This window comes from Equus quagga, chromosome 6, assembly GCF_021613505.1.
Source record: "Equus quagga isolate Etosha38 chromosome 6, UCLA_HA_Equagga_1.0, whole genome shotgun sequence".
NCBI lineage: Eukaryota > Metazoa > Chordata > Mammalia > Perissodactyla > Equidae > Equus > Equus quagga.
The window spans coordinates 89,110,488-89,130,889 of NC_060272.1; the positions used below are offsets into that span (position 1 = coordinate 89,110,488).

The 20,402-nt window shown below is 42.6% G+C and overlaps 1 protein-coding gene across 1 annotated transcript in view; it reads left to right on the plus strand.

Annotated features, from left to right (window-relative positions):
- Positions 1–17,299: 17,299 nt before the first annotated feature.
- LOC124240774 (solute carrier family 28 member 3-like) overlaps positions 17,300–20,402 on the plus strand; it is a 102,174-nt gene continuing 99,071 nt past the window's right edge. Inside the window, exons 1-2 of the mRNA XM_046663883.1 lie at positions 17,300–17,404; positions 17,833–17,898. Of these exons, the coding sequence (XP_046519839.1) occupies positions 17,300–17,404; positions 17,833–17,898 (171 nt within the window). The remainder of the gene's footprint in view (positions 17,405–17,832; positions 17,899–20,402) is intronic.

Here is a 20,402-nt window from a genome sequence, read left to right on the forward strand (position 1 = left end):
CTAGGTTTTAAATGCCGTTTGCTTAGGTTATACCAGTCACCTTAAGCTGAACTATGCTGCAGTAACAAATGATTCAAAAATCTTGGTGGTTTACAAGTTTATTTTTTATTCATAGTATGTGTTTATTGAAGCCTAATTTTGGCCATATTCCATGTTGTCTTCATTTCCAAGACCCAGGCTAAAGGAGCAGCCCCTATGTGGGGCATGTTGGTCTTATGGGAGAGGGAAAAGAAAAATGAGGACCACCTTATGGTTCTTAAAACTTCTGCTAGGAAGTGACACCCTTCACTTCCACTACATTACATTACCCAAGGATAGTCATGTGACAAGCGTGAGTCAACGTCCACAGATGATTTATACTGTCGTGGGGAGGGATAGAGAATATTTTGAAGAAATAATATGACATTCCACATGCGTACATAATATCCATGTCTGCCTTTGAGAAGTCAACCTGGTATACAGCATAACTGTAAGCCTATTCATGCGGGAATTTGGTTACGTTCCTGGTGACAAGACTGGAAAATTGTGCTACTCGTTAGTCAAAAAGCCACTTGAAGAAGAAAACTTTCCATTGCTACCTCCAGAAGAGCATCAGCATCAACTTGCTTAGTGGGTATCAAAGAAGAACCTTAACGGGTTATGAGACTTAGTGTGTTTTGGAAGAAAGTTCCAGAAACAATGGTGGGATGCCCTTTGATGCTCATCATCAATGCCCTTAAAAGCATAAAGAGCATATTTTGTGAGAAAACACATACAGTAATGACTGGGTTAAAAGGTGATTCACACAAAAGAATGCATGTGAGAAAGGTTTTGGAAACTCTTAAGTAATTTATTTACATTTTTCACTTTTGTTCATGCACAACAGTAATTTTTTTAAATCCATGTGTAAATAGTTGATTTCTGTTTTGTGATGGTGGTGGTGGTAGTGAAGGAGTAAGCTAAGGCCCAAAGATTTAGCTAAATCTCTGAAGTACATTGTACTAGGATATTTCTACTTATTGATCACTTGTATCAAATTTTTCTTGGAACTCAATGTGTTCTTTCAGTATTTAGACTTTGTTTTAGGAAAATATATTTACCTGTCTTTCCCTCTGTTCTCAGTGCTCTGGCGTCAGCCTTCATTAAAGCCTGTGGCAGAGTGTGTCAGGGATGCCAGCTATTCACATGTTGGATCTCCTTTGTCTTTTATCATTGTTATTTTTCTAACTCTTTTTTTCTCATTTTAACTCTTTGCTTTTTTCTACTCTGTTTTATTCCTAAAACTCTCTTTCTGAGACAATCTCTTTGCTGTTTCTAGTGGGCCTCTCCGGCCAATTAATTTTCAAATTCTGTCTGTTGCCATTACTGTTCCTTGGATGTTTGTAGCTCTGCTCTGAGCTCTTTCTTTTTTTTTTCCCAAGGAAAACTTAATTACTGCCCCCCCTTTTTTTTTACTATTTTCTTCTTTTTCGTCAAAAAGTAATGTCCATTTTTAATAAAAAGTAACACTGTTTTACACACACACCTTTCTCCCTACCCTGTTCACCTCAGTTCTTTCTAGTACCACACACCCCTAGATTATTATTATTAATTAGCAGGTGCATCTTTCTCCAAACTTATGTAAGAATATGAGGAATATTGTTGTTTCTACACAAATAGAATGAGCCTCTTTATGTACCACCTTCAACTTTTTTTCACTTGGCGTTACACTTTGGAATTCCTATAAGTCGTTATATATAGTTCTAGCTCTATCCTTCCCTTCCTCCTAGAGTGTGTGTGTGTGTGTGCGCGCGTGTGCAATTCTACATAAATGAGACAATATACAAGCTGGGGATGGAGGGAGAGAGACATTTTATTGTCCTTCTACTTGCTTCCCTCTTCCTCTCTCCTGCCCCTGGCCCACCACACAGGTAACCCCTGTTAAATAACTTGATGTTTTTTAAAGTCATTGCACTTTTTTTCTTTACTTTTTGGTGTTCAGGTGGTATTTTACACACATGTCGATCTATTGTGGATTGGGATGGTAGTTTTACAATACAGATCTACCCCAATTCACAATGGTGTTACATCCTGATAAACCCCTTGTAAGTTTCAAATATCATGTCAAAAATGCATTTAATGCTCCTAACCTACAGAACATTATAACAGCCTAGCCTACCTTAAACATGCTCAGAACAATTACGTTAGCCTACAGTTAGGAAAAATCACCTAGCACAAGGCCTATTTTATAATAAAGTATTGAATATCTCGTGTAATTTGTTGAGTACTGTACTGAAAGTGAGACATAGAGTGGTTTATGCACACAGAATGGTTGTATGTGTATCGGTGGTTTATCCTCGTGATCGCAGGGCTGACTGGGAGCTGCAGCTGCCCAGCATCACAAGAGAGTGTCGTACCACATAGAGTATCACTAGCCTGGGAAAAGATTAAGATTCAAAGTACGGTTTCTACTGAATGCCTATCAGTTTCACACCATCATAAAGCCAAAAAATCACAATTCGAACCATTGTTCAGTTGGGGGGCACCATCTGTCCTGGGATTACTCACATTTCTATGCAGTTTACTTTTCTTCTATAATAATACTGTGTGGATAGTCAAGTCTGCTGGCAAAACTTTCTTCTTTTCAAAGTCTTCATAACAGCCCATGTGGTGTATGTATATGTGTGAGCCGGTCCTTTGTGCACAAGGATCCAGTTTGTTTCCAGTTTGTTTTTGTTTTTTGGCTACTTTGAACAGTTTGTCCATTTACTGTACATACTGCTGCTTTGATTTTATTTAGCAGTGCTGTCTGATCAAAATATGTTGCAAGTCGCATGCAATTTAAAATTTTCTAGTAGCCTCATTAAAAAGTACAAAGAAACTGGTAGAGTTAATTTTAACAGTATATTTAACTCAATATATCCAAGATATCATTTCAATAAGATATTTTACATTCTATTTATTAAGTCTATAAAACCTAACATATTTTATACAAAGCATATGTTGAGACTAACTTTTCATTGGCAATACTTGATTTTTATTTAGATTTCATAAAATTTACAGTCGAAAAATAAATTTACATATCCCAGTTGTTCCAAACATACTTAAAAGTTTTCCAATGGAAACTTCCATTTCCAACTAAAATGAGTATCACTTTTAGGTTAAAATTTGGGGTCCTTAGTTCCATATATGAAATAGATCCATATTTCAAGTATTAGTGGCTACCATATTGGGCGGTGAAATTCTACAGCACGACTTCCTAGGTGAATTGACGTCTGTGTAGATATTTCATATTAATACATGTTGTCAGATTGCTTCTTAGAAAAATATGTTGTCTTAATTTTCATCTGCTTTCTGGTATAACCTTTCTGATGTGTTTTATTCACGTACCTCTGTGTGTATGTGTGATATTTTTAATGCAAAATGATCACCTAAGTCCCATGCTGATTTCTTTTTTTAGTTTTGTCCATCCTTGAGCTGAGGGTGTACTATTCCTGAGCCATACATGAAAAGATAGTAAGGGTAAGGACCAAGTGAGTGAGCTGGTGAGCACTTTGGGCTTGTGGCCTCCAGAACCTTCTCAATCCCCTGTGAATGCTGTGAGTGGCTCTGGGCTGGCTAGAAGTTTCCCTCTTCCCAGTGAAACCACCTGATGGAGGTTTTTGGTGGTGGTGATGTCTTCACTCTTCTCTAGCAGACACAGAAGGTGGAGGGCTGTTTCCTCCCCCAAGTTCATCCTCCACCCATGTGCCATCATCTCCTAGGATGGCAAAGATGGAGTGTGTGTGTGTTTCCTGTGTGTTTGCTTGGTTGTTGTCTGAGGTCATCAGGGCTGACAGCAGGTTGCTGTCCATCTATGCACCCCGACCTTGTTTAAAGGCAAGGTTGTGACATCTATTTTGAAGAATTCTGTAATTTGTCTAGTCTGCCCATGACATTTGAAGCCCCCAGCCTTCTCTCTGTGTCTATATTCACACTGGTACAGTTTCCACTAATCTGAAAACCCTTTTTCAAACATAGTATTATGGGTCTAGATGCAATGTTTTCCAAATTTCAATGAAGAAGGAAGTTTCTTTACTGCCTCTGTTCTCCTTGTTGTTCTCCACTGGTTTGCAAAAGGAGAAGGAGGCAGAAGTGGCGTTTCTCTCCCAAATCCAGAAACCATAGTTATACACAAATTCTCTGACCCTGTAGGGACTCTAAGTCTCAGCCAAGAATAGACTTGAGTCATGGGATGTGGAGAATTTTCTTTGATTTTTTTTCCATTGGTCAAATCTGCACATCCACACAGTTCGATCTCTGTGAGAAGGTCTCTGTAACTACACACATCACTAACATGCATTCATTTTGCAAATGCCTCCAACTAATTGCTCCTCTATTTCTGTAGTCTAACTAGGCTGGTAGGCCACTGTGAAGAGCTTAACACGTGCTGTGAGGGCGACATACAAATACAGAGTAATTCTGAATCAGGCACGCTCATGAGGAAGGTGCTGCAGGACAGTGTGCCGGGAAGGGTTAAACTACCCGAGTGCACTGGAGCAGGGGAAGGGAGGCAACCACGCACGTTCAAACAGGCAGGAGCGCAGGACTTAAGGAAGAAACACCTGGTACGGGGCACCAAGGGGAGCTAATGACCCATATGGTCCTGAGAGAAGCTACTTTTTGCCACTGTTACTTAATTAAAAAAATAAAAGTTAAAAAAAAAAACAAACCTTGTTTTATGCTAGAGCAGGAAGAAAAGTACACATTTACCCATTCTTCTTCCGGCTCTAAAGACAGCAGGAGCTTATGATAATAATTATCCTTTCATTTACATTACAAAGGCAGTGTGACTGCCCCCTGGATGTAGGGGGACTGCTTTCAATCCTGGTTGTTGGTGGGCTACTTGGCAATTTCATTTCAAGAGACTCTAGAAAGTAAACAGAGTCTGCACAAAGCCCTCTTACACATTATGCCTTTTGCAAAATGCGAAGACAGTGACTGATTTTAGGTGACAACCAACTGCTTTACAATGAGAAACTAGGATAAGGAAAAAAACTGATGACTTACAAGCTATGTCAACATGGAGAATCAGCCCTACATCTTCCGTGCTCTGGGCATGCTTCTGGAATACTCATGAAATAAAAGGATGGCAGAAACCTATGTCATTCAGAAATGCTTCAGCTCCTCTCAACACCCAGTCATGTAGAGCCACCAAACCCATGGCTAACAGCAGAGCTGGGGCAGAGTCCCTGGGTCTAATCGGAATCCCTTCAACTGCAGAGCGCCTGCCTCCTTCCGTAATTGTCCATATGTCTGTCTCACCACTAGACTACTAATTGCTATCTGTCTCCAGTACGTAGGATCTGGCATCTGGTGGACATTCGGTAAATGATTACTCCGTGAATGAATGAGTGAATATTGCAATCTGGCCAACCTTCACACAAGCAGGAACAGTTACTTAGTGCACTGTTAAAAACTTTTTAAAACTCTCATCTAAAATGCATACTCATAATAAAAATTGCAAATAATATGCAAGCAAATAATTGAGAATTTGGAAACTTCCTTGCTCGTCAATCTCATTCCCCGTAGTTGGCCACTGTTAACACTTTGGTGTCACTACTAATTTTTCTGTACATCTTATAAACAACACAGTAAGCTACAACTATCAAGCTGGAGTGGATGAGTCTTTTTTTCCAGCCCAATGTCTCAATCACTTCCTCCTTCCATTTCTTGGCAACCTCAGGCATGTGATTTTGCTTGTCTATAACATTAACTGTGTTATACAGTGATCAGCAAACACAGTTCAGGAGACTGGCCTTCCTGATCGTCTATGAAGCCAGCCTGCAGTTTAGTAGTGTTGTCTATATCAAAGCTAAATAGAATCTTTAAAAGCATCCCACATCCGACATAAATAGGTGTATTTTAAATAACCAGAATTTTATGCTTATATGGGCAATTGTCTCATAACATTTGGGAAAGCTCTTAACAGGAAACAGGAAACCACAAGCTGGTGGCTACTTCTGGCATGTGTGGAAGTATAACTCAGCAGCTAAGAGTCCAGCTCTGGAGCTGAACTGTTAATGTTCAAATTCTCGCCCTAAACACCAGCTCCATCACCTTAGATATTTAGGTAACCTCTCTGTGCCTCAGTCTCCCCATTTGTAAAATGCAAATAAACATATCTCCTCTCCTATATTTCTGTGAGAATTAAATAAGTTAAATCATGCAGAGCACTTAGAACGCCTCACAGAGAAAGGCTGTAATGTGTACTCTTCATTGAGGTAAAATTTATACACAGTAAATGCACAGATTTTAAGTATACAGCTTGATCAGTTTTGACAAATGTATACGCCTATGTCACCATCACCCCAACCAAGATGCAGCACATTCCCATCATTTTAGGAAGTCCCCTGTGCCCTTCGCAGGCTATCTCACCCCCCGTCCTCCCACGTAAGCCTGATTGACTTTCTTTCCCCCAGAGATCAGTTCAGATAAATGGTTTGGAGAAAACTTTATAGAAATGGAGTCACACGTGCTCTTATGTCTCACTATCTTCTCACTCAGTACAAAGTGTTTAAGTTTTATCCAGTAGGTCGTTCTGTTTATATTGCTGAGTATTATCCCATTGTATGAAGAAATCACCATTTATGAATCCATTCTACTCTTGAAGGACTTTTAGAGAGTGTTAGTTTTTGCAGAATGTTTGCCTTTGAAAGAAGCTTCTATTTGCCGCCATTGTTTGGGTGTTTCAGAATATTTTGACCTTTGGAAATGTAAACTGGAACGTGAAGAAGGCATGGTGCCCTCATGGGGGCTGCTACTTATCCCCCTTTCTCTCCCTCATCATCTAGCCAAGTCTCTTCACTTACATATTGTTCTTCACAGGGATTTTCAAGATCATGCATTGGCTTCAGGCCACAAACCTGAAGATCAGTGACACTGGAACCTCAAAGGGAACACCAGGGAAGCTGGAGCACCATGACGCCGCTCTTGGTTGAATAGCACGTTGATAGGCTTGCTCCCAGATGCTGCAAAAGGGCCCTTCCTCATGCTATGTTCTGAGAAAATCACTTGGCTTTTCTAAGTCTCCAATAAATTAAGAGTTACATTAGCATTTGACCCCATGGCGCTATAGAGCAGGAATATGAATTTAAAAAATACAAGAAATATAAAAAAATCTCTTTTTAATTTGAAAGCAGCATAGGAAAGCATGATGCGCATGCAAGGTGAGCTCTGATCATAACAGACTTGCAAGGTATAGAAGCATCTGTCCACTGGGAACTTTGTTGCTTAGGAGCTACAATAAATTTAATCCCATTTACAGGATGTCCAGTTCTTAAAAGCACTTGTGTCTAGTAGCAAAGATCCTAATTTTCATCAGAGTTCACCCATCAAAATTCAACCTGCCCTTTCTGAGAGGGACATCTCAAACAATTGAAAGTAATTTGCTCTCTTTGATCATCCATTCATCTATGTCTAGCTGTGGAAAACACAGTATCCATAAAGTGAGGGTTTCTGCATCTACTTAAACCAAATAGAACTAAACAGAATGAAACAGTATGTTTTGGGGGATTCAGGAAAGTCCTCCTGTCACAGTCTGACTTGTTTTCATAACAATACAGTCCAAAATCCTCAGACAAGCACAATGTGGTCCCAGAGGCTGCAGCTGGACCCTCAAGAAAGTTTTCTTAAAAGCTACTGAAGGGCAGTGATGTCAGCAACATGGCGGAGTGAGCAGTTTTGTTTGTCTCTCCCCCTTCGAACTACAACTAATTGGACATTCATCGGTCAACAAATCATATCCACACAGCATCTCAGGATGCCTGAGAGACCCATGCTGCTATACATTGGAAGGTGGATGGGCTGCCCTCCGGGAGGAGGTGGAGATAGGTGAAAACTCTCCCACCCCTGGACAGCCTAGTACCTGCAAGTGACTTTCTACCAGCTCACATGCTCATAGCATCACCACGGCACCAAGGGTGGGCATGTGCATGCATCAGTTTAGCAACGGTGGAAACAGGTGACTACAGCCCTACTTAAGCCCCCCATAATTGCTCCTTAGCCCAGTGGGAAAATCCACAGTCTCACAGCATCCACAGGGAAAGCCTCTACTTGGCCTTAGTGGAGAGGCCCCACCCAGCATTCAGAATGCTGGGAGACCCTGGGGCAGTGGAACCCAAGAGTTGCAACAACCTGCCAGCTGCCTCTGACACACAAAGTCCTGCTGTGCCCCAGAGGGGACAAGCAAGACCCAGAGGGACCGTGGGAGTGGGGTAGTGGTAGGTTGGAGTCCCAGCAAGCCTGCACGGTGGTCCAGGGGGAAAATCCATGGTCACACAGCAGCCACAGGGAATGCCTCTACTCAGGCTTAGAGGAGAGGCCCCACCCAGCATTCAGAATGCGGGGAGGCCCAGGGGCAGGTGGAGCTCTACCCGGTGCAGCAACCCCCCAGCTGCCTCTAACACACAAAATCCTGCTGGGGCCCAGAGGGGGCAAGGGAGAGCCAGTGACTAGGCGGTGGCAGGTTGGAGCACCAGTGAGCCTGCTCCATGGTCCAGGGGGAAAATCCAAAGTCCCACAGTAGCCACAGGGAAAGCCTCTACTCAGCCTTAGCTGAGAGGCCCTGCCTGGCAATCACAAGGCTGGAAGGCCCTGGGGCAGAAGGAGCACAGCTGGGTGAGCTAACCACAGACTGCAGTGGATACACATAGCTCTGCTGTGGCCCATAGTGGACAAGTGAGATCTTGTGGGCCCTGACAGTGGCAGAACTGTGTGTCTAGGTGAACAGGCTCCTGGCCACTGTGAAAGCCCATAACACCACTGCAGACCCTAAGGATGGAGAGCGTCTAGGTGGTCTGTGACAGTAGGCACCAGCAACCTGAGGCCTCCTTGCAATTGTCCCCACAGCTGATGAGAGACCCCACAGGGCCACTGTGACCACGAGGAGGGTCCCAGGTCCAGTCAGCAACAGCTGACAGGGATCCTGGTCAGTGCAGATAATACAGCTGCTCCACCCACACTCCAGTAGAAGCAAGTGGAATCAGTAACTAAACTCTATGTCTGTGCAGAGGCACAAATCCACACCATCAAGCAGTATTCAAAATATATTAAATCTCCAGAACAGAAGGAAAGTGACAAGTACCCAGAAAAAATTCCCAAAGACACTGAAATCTATAACCTAAATGACAATCAATTCAAGATAGCCATCATTAAAAAACTCAATGAGTTAAAAGAGAATACAGACAGACAACTCAAAAGAGTTCAGGAGCTATGTCACAAAAGAGCTTGATACTACAAAGAAGAACCAATCAGAAATGTAGGAGATGAAGAACACAATAGAGGAGATTAAGAAAAATCTGGACTCTCTGAACAGTAGGCTCAATAATATAGAAGATAGAACTAGGAATTTGGTGGATAGGAATGTAGAAATGCTGCAGATAGAGGAGGAGAGAGAACTAAGACTAAAAAGAAGTGAAGAAATTCTCCAAAAAATATCTGACTCAATTAGGAAATGCAACATAAGGATTATAGGTACCCCAGAGGGAGAAGAGAAGCAGAAGGGGGCAGAAAGCCTGTTCAAAGAAATAATGGCTGAGAACTTCCCAAGCCTGGGGAGAGAGATGGAACTCCATGTGATAGAAGCTAATAGATCTCCAAACTTTATCAATGTAAAAAGACCAACCCCAAGGCATATAGTAGTGAAGCTTGCAAAAGTCAATGACAAAGAGAAAATACTAAAGGCAGCAAGGCAGAAGAAAGTAACCTACAAAGGAACCCCATGAGGATGTCAGCATATTTCTCAGCAGATAGCTTACAGGCTAGAAGAGGTGAAATGATATATTCAAAACTCTCAAGGACAAAAACTTGCAGCCAAGAATATTCTATCCAGCAAAAATAACCTTCAAATATGATGTAGAAATAAAAACTTTCCTAGATAAACAAAAGTTAGGGGAGTTCATTGCCATCAGACCTCCCCTAAAAGAAATGCTCAAGAAGACCCTCATACCTGAAAAATCAAAAGAAGGAAAGGGGTTACAAAACCAAGAGGATGAATGTGGAATGTTTGGCCCATAAATTTCACCAATTATGATGAAGAGAAGGAGAATACTGCCTACTTCACTCTTGTGCAAAGAAATGCAGGTACCCAGAGGGTTAAAGATAATGACACTTCAAGGAATAGCCTCTCCATTACCCTCTGAAGTAAAGACTTCTCCACATGCAGAAAGTGATGTTCTCAATGATTTTCATAATGGGTTTGAGACAATCTTAGTGAATTTTTCACTAAGCCAGTTTGAAAGGGAATCTCTGGGCTGTCATTCCCCTGAAACTGGCCTGTGGAGGCGAAATGTCAGATGAGACCAGACTTGAACTCCAGTTTAGCCGCTTGTCTCTGAGCCTCTGTTTCCTTCTCATCAGAAGAGGGATAATCATGCCTCCTTCTCCTTTTGACAAGTAACGAGATGGTACCATCACAACAGTGGCCAGCACTGCGCCTGTGACATAATGTGTGTTCTAAACGTTAGCTACTCTCATTGTTATCATCACTACATTCTTTGTTGTAATCATTAAAGATGATGGCTATGATTGGCTGAGGACAAATAAAAGGAGGGTAATAAACACCAGAATTGGAAGGAAAGAAAGAGGGAAATAACAATAAGAATATTAAAACCAAAGCTATCCAAAAAAATGAGACGTATTGGTGGAGGGACAGAGGGACACACAGATGGACAGCATGTGATAAAGTAGATAAAATAAAATGTTGACAGTAGAATCTAAGCAGTGTGTTTCTTTCAGGTATATTTGAAAAATTTTTCATAGTAAAATTTTGGGAAAAATTGAAGGCTACCAGCTCTCTCTCCTTCTAATCCTCATTTTACCATAACCCCCATAAACCCTCAAAGATGAAGGAGGATGGATTTTTCTGTCTTGATATTTCTGTAGAGTGAAGACCTTGTAACTCCCCTCCAGGCCTAAATATCAAGCTGTCTTTGTGACTGGGATTCACTCCCCTCCCTTCAGATCTGTGCTTCTTATTTCCTGCTGGTCCAGCTGACAGCTCCAACTGACACACATGTGCCACCAACATCACTCATGTCCCAGGAGCCCCCGCTCATCCTCTTTCTCTCAGGCCCCAACTCCCAGGGTCCAAACAGCTTCCCACCCAGAAAAACGCAGAGAGAGAAGTCGGGGCCTGGGACTGAACCCTGTTTCCAGGCACTTGGAACATGGAAGACAACCACAGCTTCTCCTGTCGCCATGACACAGGTGACCCTGTAGAGGGGCCAGCCTGCACACTGACAGATGGGGACAGTGTGAGCTGGTTGTCATGGTGAGCGGGGACCTAAGGGTGGTTTCTCCAGGCCCCTGGTGCCTGGTGGGTCAGGTGCTCTGAGCTGCCAGAGAGCTAAAAGGCCTCCTCAAATCGTTAACATTTAGGCAGGAAGGCAGCTGTGCGCTATTGGGCGGAGGTCCTGCTCCACAAAAGAGAGTGTTGGACACTCTGAAACCTGGAAAATTAAGTATTTAAAGCAAACTCTGTAGGTTTTTTGAAATGACTTGTTCATGTTCTTTTTCAAAAGAAAGTTTAACTCCATTTTGAAATGTTTATCTTTGGGCAATCAGCATCCTCTAGTCCAGTATTTGTCAAAATGCTGTTCCCTGAGCTAGGGAAGCAGAATCTGGGGGGTGGAGCCCAGGTCACTGCAGTTTTAACCACCTCCCTAAGGTCCTGGGCAAACTGAAGATTGAAAGTACAGCTCTAGTGGAGCTATAGAACTATAAAGTCTCCTGACAAACAATCCTAGCCAGTACCTCCCAGCCTTCTCACTATTCTGGGTCTTTTAGTCACGTCCTTCCGTCCTGTGGCACCTCAAGAGCTGCATTCTTTGAGAGAGATTTGTCTACCAAGCAAATTGCCTTCATTGAATAATAATGATTTTCCCCTTTTTATCAAAAATTTATGTAATCCCCAACTGATTGGCAGAGAGAAGCAGTGTTAAGATGTTGCATTGATAGAAAATTCACTTCAAATCAAGGAAAGTGGATCCGCCCACACAACCTCCACCCTGGTGAGTGTATGTTGCTCCTCAGGCTTCAGAGATGCAGAGCTCGAGCTCAGCAGGACCACCTCTGAGCACCCCAAGGTGGGAACAGTTAAGGCCTCCGTGGCCTCAGAGCCCGTTCTGAGATTTGGACTCGTGTTAGACAGAAACAATAACAAGAGCCATTCTCCTTCTAAGAATATAAACTTATTTATTCCTTCATTTACTTATAATAGCCCCTCCCCCAGTATGGACAGAATTTAAAATAGTTCACAAAGATTCATGAAATAAGCAAAATTACAAATAGATGTACCACAGCCTGCTACTTGTTTTTCAATGGCCCATCTTCCCTTCCTCTACAGTATTAAGACTCCTCATTTTTCGCTAAAATACATAGCTACCCACATTTCTGAGCCATGCTTATAGCTAGGTATAGACATGTGACTAAGGCCTGGTCAATGGGATGTAAATGGAAGTTGTGTGTGCAACTTCTAAGAAGTAATTTTCAAAGGGAGGCTTGAGTGTGTCCCTCTTTTCTCCCATTCTCCTTCCTGCTGACTGGATACAGACATGATGGGGAGAGCTCAAGCAGCCATCTTGTACCATGAGTTGAAAGCTGTGTGTTGAGGATGGCAGAACAGCACATTAGAAGTCTGGGTTCCTGATGGCCATGGAGCTGCCATCCCAAGCTGGGACCACCTACCTAGAATTTTACCTGAGAGAAAATGAAGCCTCTATCTTATTTAAGCCACTGGTATTTTGGGTTTTCCACTCCTCATAGCCAAATCTAATCCCTACTACTAACATAAATGAGAAAACAAAAGATGGAAACATACAGAGTCAGAAATAAATTTAACACAAAAATATATACCACAAAGTCATACATTTGCTATGAATAAGTCGCAAATTTTGCTTCAAGCATTCTAGTGGTTAATGCCACAGTAAAAATTTAAGGACACAATTCTCATTGTCGTAAAGTTTATTTTCTTAATTGCCCAGGAGAAACACAACTGTTCCTGATGCTAAGAACAAATTAATTTATCCTGAGTCTTCATAAAGAGGACATCCATGATGTAATGTAATTTAAAACAAATGCAACAAATTCTTACAGTACAATGTATTTCATGATGTTCTTCAATATAGGCCAGGAAAATGGGAGTGTCCATAATCTGAAATTGCCCTGCCTACCAGTGTAACGTACAGTCGTGAGCTGCATAACCACGTTTAGGTCGACAACAAACCTCATATATAATGGTGATCCCATAAGATTTTAATGCAGCTGAAAACTTCCTATCACCTAGTGACATCATAGCTGTCATAACATCATGGTGCAACACATTACTCACGTGTTTGCGGTGACGCTGGTGTAAACAAATTACCACACTGGCAGTCATATAAAAATACAGTGCATACAATTACAGTCATGCACTGCACAACATTTCAGTCAACGATGGACCATATGTACAGTGTTAGCTCCATAATATTAGTACCATATGGCTGAGGTGTGTAGTAAGCTGTACCATCTAGGTTTGTGTAAGTACACTCTATGACATTCTCATGACAACAAAATCACCTAACGACACATTTCTCAGAACGTATCCCCGTCATTAAGTGACCCATGGCTGTGGTCCACTAGATTGACTGCTTCCTTTCCCATCCTCAGACACACTAGCTAGGCAGGACTTCTAGAGGCAAATGGTTCAAGAATAAGAAGGTAGTTTAAAAAGCCAAATTGTTATACACTGAACCATATCCAAGTTGTCTACCACCAGCACCAACACCATCCACGAGAAATTAGCTGAATTCACCCATTCTCCCTTTCACCAGCCCATTCAACCTTTCTTTTTGTGACTTGTTTTCTCCTTCAATACATCCTTGAAGTTATCTGAATTTAAATTTTGTAAGTTATTTCAAACCTATTAAAGCTGTGTGTGTGTGTTGTGTGTATGTGTACATACTGGAGGAGGAATTCAATGTGTGATTTTTCCAATTCTAGTCCCTACGTATCTCCGAATATACAATACAGGTAGACAGCGAATAAAATTCAACTATGTATGGCCATCATTTACCTATAAAACACAGGGAACAAAAATGTAAATATTGAACCTATGGGTCATGTGTCCCAACTGTGAACACCAAGTGGTGAATGTCAGGGATTTATACGTCACAGAGGAAATCACAGTGGTTTCCAGCACAGCATTCCTGTGCTGGGGCAGCAAGGCCAGCACCCCTGAAGCCACAGGATACTTTTTCAGAATCCCTAGTGAGATGCTTACAGATAGATCCCCATGTCTGTGCCATTGATTCTACGGCGTTTCAGCAGGCCTCCAAAGACCTGCCAGTCAAACCCGTGTCTCTTTCTGGATTTACCTTGTTGAAGGAACAATTTGTGAGCTCCATGCATGGAAATGGGTGGTGAGTATGCAAAACCTAGGCCAGAGGATTACATATTTGCATCCCACATGGTCCCTTATACGTTACAGCTAGGTTTTATTAAAGTATACTTCTGTAAAACCCAATATTGGCTTTGACAAAAGAAGGATACATTGTTTTTTGTTTGGCTGGGTTTTATCCCAGGCATTCCTTATTTTCATGATTAAAATACTGCACTTACATTGTGAGATACAGATGAGGATATGCCTTCGGGAGACCCAGTCATTCCAAGTGACTCAAATCTCACGACACTGGACACAAAATGAAGTCCTCTTTATCCCTCAGAGAGAATCACTGAACACCTTTTCTTCTCCCTTTAATTTAAATTAAATTTAACTGACTACACACCAAAGTCTCAAAACTTTATCACCCTGATCTAGTTGTTGTCCCCCAATGGTCCAAAGCCACCTTTTCATTTATATATGGAATTCACAAATTCCATATATATGCACAAATAGGATCTCTAATTAGGATCAGCTGCATTTGAAACTGTGCAGCAAATGGGAAAATGAGAAGATTAGAGAGCATCATTAATTAACAACTGAAAATAACCCTTAAATCAATCTGGATATGTCTCTCCAAGAAGTTGCTCTTCTCTTCCATTTAGGAAATAGAAAATTTTGGCCTGCCATTGGCAATAATCTCAACAGCATGCATAATGATAGCCACAATGGTAATTTAAAAGAATGTCAACCACTCCACTCATAGGTGGAATTTAGTATATTGATATGGAGATCTGATCGGTGGTTACCAGGGAAAAGGGGGGGTGGGGGGAGGGCACAGAGGGGGAAGTGGTGTACCCACAACATGACTAACAAAAATGTACAACTGAAATCTCACAAGGTTGTAATCTATCATAACATTAATAAAAATAAAAAAAAAAAGAATGTCAACCAACATCTGAGTAGGATCTTTTTCATTATCAATTCTTCCAGTTGCATTATCTTCTCCTTTGATCTTGCATCTGCTTTGTGTGCAGTAGAGGAGGTGTTTTTACTTCATTTCACAGACACAGGGCAGAGGGGTTACCGGGGAAGTCAAGTCACTTAGTTTGGGTCTCAGTTCTACCATGTATCACCTGAGTGACCTTGGACTAATTACTTAATGTCTCTGAACTTCAGTAAATCTATAAAATGAGGATAAAAATAGTACCTACCACATCCGGATGCAGTGATAAGCGGTGACAGACATGTGGTAACCCGGGTAAAATGCTGTAGCAGTTAGTTGAGGACAGAGGGGTGAGTCGATCTTCCCAAGGATGAACAGTTTAATCTGCAGACCCAGGAAGAACCTGGGCCTTACCTGAGGCAAGAATTGATTTAGGAGCAGAACCAAGATCGGACATTCCCAGCACTTAACCTTTCCCATTTCTGCCAGCCCCTCTGCAGGAGAGCGCTCTGAAAGAATGAGAGGATTACTGACTCTCCTTTGCGGCTGGGGTGCAACAGAAACATTTGATGATCAATAGAAGACTCTATAAATAATGAACAGAACCCACAGAACTGTGCTTGGACTCCTGAAGCCTGGAAATGCCTGCCACATATTGCGTCTCCGCCAAGACTCAGCCTAGGGTGGCCTGTGCACCTAGGGACAATGCACAATGCTGAAGCCCAAACTGGCCACAAAGGTGCAGGAGGTCCCCAGCAAGGATGCTCAAGCCCAAACCTCATGCTGGAGCAAATCAGGCTGGGGTGCTGATGACGTCTGATGCCCAAGACCAACTGAAACATTCCAACCAACATCAACCCTAAACCTCAGTTAGTGCCCAAAGTTCTGCAGATGCCATTTCTCTGCCTAAAGCTCTCTGTCTTTTATTCAAGACAGGGAAATGGGCACCTCCTCAATCTTCACACACAAAAAGCAACTGCAAGGTGATCACAAACTTATTACAACACAAATGACTACTTCTGTTTGCATGAATCCCAATTTCAAATGTATAAAGGAATTGAGAAACTTTGGGGAGCAACACTCCAGAATCCCCTGAACCCTCTTATTACAATTTTTTCTTATAAAAATAAAAATATCTTTAAAAAAGGTGAAATCTAAATTATTTCTATATAACTCAATTATGATCAACATTTTAAAACCTCGATTTTCCTACCAACCTAAGTGTTTCTGAGCTATCTTCTCTCTTTCACTCTCTACAAAAGTGAATGTTTAAGGATTATAGAGTAATCTAAATAATTGCCTAATGATATAAAGGGTTTTCCATGGACATATATTGTTTTAGGGTCAATGGTAATGGGAGATCAGCTACTTTCATGCCCTCATTTTCCCGAAGAAGAAATTAGTATTGTCAGGAGTTAATGAACTTGCCCAGGGTAACACGGAGAATCAGTTCAGAACTGAGACCCGAACTTTTGTTATCTGACTTTCAGGATAATTTGGACTAATTTTGATGTTTTATTCACTGTCCAGAAAGTCATGATTTTCCTCTACCCTATTGAATAGTAAACCCACTAACTAGGAGAGAAATACCAGTCCAGTACCGTGCCGTGTGACTCCAGCAGCTCTGCTGGCTCTGCATGAGAGATTCAGTAGTAGTTAGGACAAAAACTGCCTGAGAAGGACTGTGATTACTAAAAGCAAAGCCCAGAAATAAAAAATAAAAACCATAACAGATGATCCAGGAGAAGTCTCTACAAAACCTGGAAAAGAACCTGGCAGGTCACAGCTGCTCAGCTTGGATAAGAGACTGAATAAGACTCAGGCACAAGAACAACATACCTCTCCCGGGACTTTGGAGACCCTGAGGGCCATTTCACAAGGTGTGACTGTCACGTAAGGTGACTGATTTTAAAGGAGACACAACCAGAGCTCACATATCCCAGTGAGCCCCGTGTGCTGCAAAGCAGCCGCTTCGGGAAGTTGCCTGTTTGTCCGAGATGCTGCAGCAGCTCCACCGTTCACGCTTCTCCAGGACTAGCCTTCAGAGCTTCAGCATGTTCTGCCAAATATCGACCATGAGTGTAGATCTTGGTCACTTGATGGTAGAATTTTTTCTGGAAAGCCTCCAGCATCAACCCTCAGCAATAAGGTGGGTGGTTAAGGCAGATAATAATATTCTGGGATGAAACTGAGTTGCATATAGTCAGTAGGTCGATTTCCCCTATAGCTTATAAATTGGACCACGTGGTTCATCTAGAGGAACAGATTCACTGTCATGTAGTCAGTCACGAAAAATCTTAAGGAATTCCTAACTTGTGCATTATTGACTTCAAAATAAAGGCTTCTTAATTGCAGGTCTTAATCATTTTACATCTATTGATGAGTTACTGTTCTGTCTCCCAACTCATGTCTAACCCCTCTAAGGGAAAGACCACTTATTAGGTTGAGTCTAATTGCTGCCATTTGACCATATTCGACCTACAAAAATCATATGGTTCAAGCTAACACATTTGACATCTTACTATTTTAGCACGGTGGTGAAAAGGAGTTCACGGTGTTAAGTGCTATCACCATGCTGAGTCGGACGATCCTGAAGGTCAGTACTGAGTTGTCAGAGAATGCCCCAGCACATGATGCTGAACGACCTCACAAGAGGTAAACGTCAGTTTCTTCCATGACAGTTCTACTGTTTCCACATTTAGGTTTTTTCACTAACTAATTTAAACTGCACATCATAAGGGTGAAAAAGTCTACCAAGCGAATCAGCAATCAGCCTTTCACAAACAGGGCTGTTCTGTAATAAACATCAGTTTTCTCCCAGGTGATCATCTGCATGTCATGACCATAATCCACGCATGTGGGAGCAGCTTTGCTGACCCGGTCTCTCTGGGACCCGGAGTCAGCTAGACTTGCCAGATGATCTGAGTTGAACTTAACCAATTGGCTAAGGAACAGAGTGCACCCTGGGCCTTCCCACCCTGTCCCGCAGGGCAGACGTGACCATGCAAGTCCTGGTTGAAGTCATTGTACTGCAAGCCATCTCTCCCCTCTGGCTCTTCCTCGTCTGGATCTTGGTTTTGTTTTTCCTTATCCTACATTTACCATCAAAACATGATGAGAGAAGCCGCTCCCCCATCCATTCATCTGAGTATTCAGGAGTCATCCAGCATCTCTAATCTGCCTGGGAGAAGGGGCCCATTGGTTTTAACAGAGAACTTTCTGGTTATTATTTCAGTGTAGAATATCATTTAATGTTTGAGGGAAAACTCTGTGCCATCCATCTGCCTCTTACAGAATACTCCTCTCAGGAAAAGCTTTGAGCAAGGAAAATGTCACTGATAAAACCTGGCCCCGAGGTATTTGCCAGGTGATGGGTTAAGCTATCAAGACCTGTGTTGAAGGTGCTTCTGATTTAGAACAAAGCATGTCCAGCAGGAACAGCCTGGCTTCACTGCCTGCTCGTCCCAGAAGCATGCCCTGTGCCTCCATCCCAACAGTTCCCTCCCCTCAAAAGTCATCATCAGTAGGAAGTCACTCCGCAAGTTCAATTATATTGTGACCAATTTTAAATCTTTCACTTGCACCTCAACATGAAACACGTGGGTGTTGGTGTGAAGATGAAGATGACAATGTAGGCAGACTCTGACCTCACCTCCTCCCATGCACACAACCAATCTACAACTACTCTTGGAAAAATTACCCCTGAGAAAGAACTAAAACCTGGAGCAAAAGAACCCTCATGGCAAGGGACAGCCCTGATTGAGGTAGAAGAGGTGGAAATTTCATTCTGGAGATTAAAAAAAGCCACCTTCATGAGCTGCAGTGCTTCAAGGCCAGCTGGGAGCAATTCCAAGATACACTGCCTTCTCTGGAGTAGTCGGGGACCAGAATGGAGTAGTGTTACTACTATATGCTTCCTTTGGACTCAGCACAACAGCAATGAGTCTCATAACATCTGGATTGCTGGGTATTAGCAACAATGGGGAATAAACCCAGAAAAGCTATTGGACATAATTGGAAAAAAATCAGCTCTGCAAGGGCCCACACAAAAATCCACCTGTTTCAGAAAGCAAGCTAAAATCACCATAAAGAAAGGTGTACAGTCCTTTCTTGAAAAGAGACTCACCTGATAGCCTCTGGTTGCCTCTCCGTGAGAGGTGAGACCTCTCCAGGGACTAAGACATTGGTTCCAGTCATTATTGTGACCTAGTACAGGCACGCTGACATAGATGTTAGCAGACACCATTGGTGATCAGCTCCTGGCCTGTTATCTGGTGGTCTGTCCCACTCAATAGAGCACTGATTTGATCCACATCAGCAGGCAGACAGCCTGCCTTAGGGACTGGCCTCACACAACAGCAAGCCCTCAGGCAAATTGTAGGCCCATATAGATGTGGTGCCTGGAACCTCTGGGGGGCAGGGTATGCATGAGGAACAGGTGGAGTGTGTGGGGAGTGACGGAGTGTATGGGGACTCTGGAATGGGGCCACTAGGTCTGCTTGAAGGGGGCAGGGCGTACACATGGGACAGGAGTGTGTTGATGGTGTGTGTGGCCCTGTGGGCTGTGGGGCTCGTCAGCTGTAGCAGACTTGTTCTTCTCAAATAGCCACATAAGGGATCAGCCCCATCTCCCAAAGCCTGAAATAATTGAGTACTCTCATACCAGGGTCCAAAACAACTATAATCCTGAGACAGCTTAAAACAGCCTTACAGGCTGGAGGCCCACAGCAATTGTAAGCCCTTGAGCATAGCAACCAGCCACACTGGGAGCCTATAACTTAACAAAAACACTGCAGCAGGAATGTACTGTTAGATCTTGAAACCAACTGTGCTGGGGCTTCCCACGCCAGAGAAAGTGACTGAAGGGTCCATAGCAGCCGCACAGAGCTGAGCATTGCACCAGCCAGCCAGGGGGACAGCCTAGCCTCCCTGGGAACCTGTAGCAAGAGCAACCCTGCCAAAGTAGAAGGACACAAGTAGCCCACACACAGCACAGCCCTGGGACATTGGAACTGGTGATAAGAAGGATGCATGCTGCTGGGCCTCATAAGCATCTCTTACATAGGCCACCTCTTCAAGATCAGAAGATGTAGCTGACCT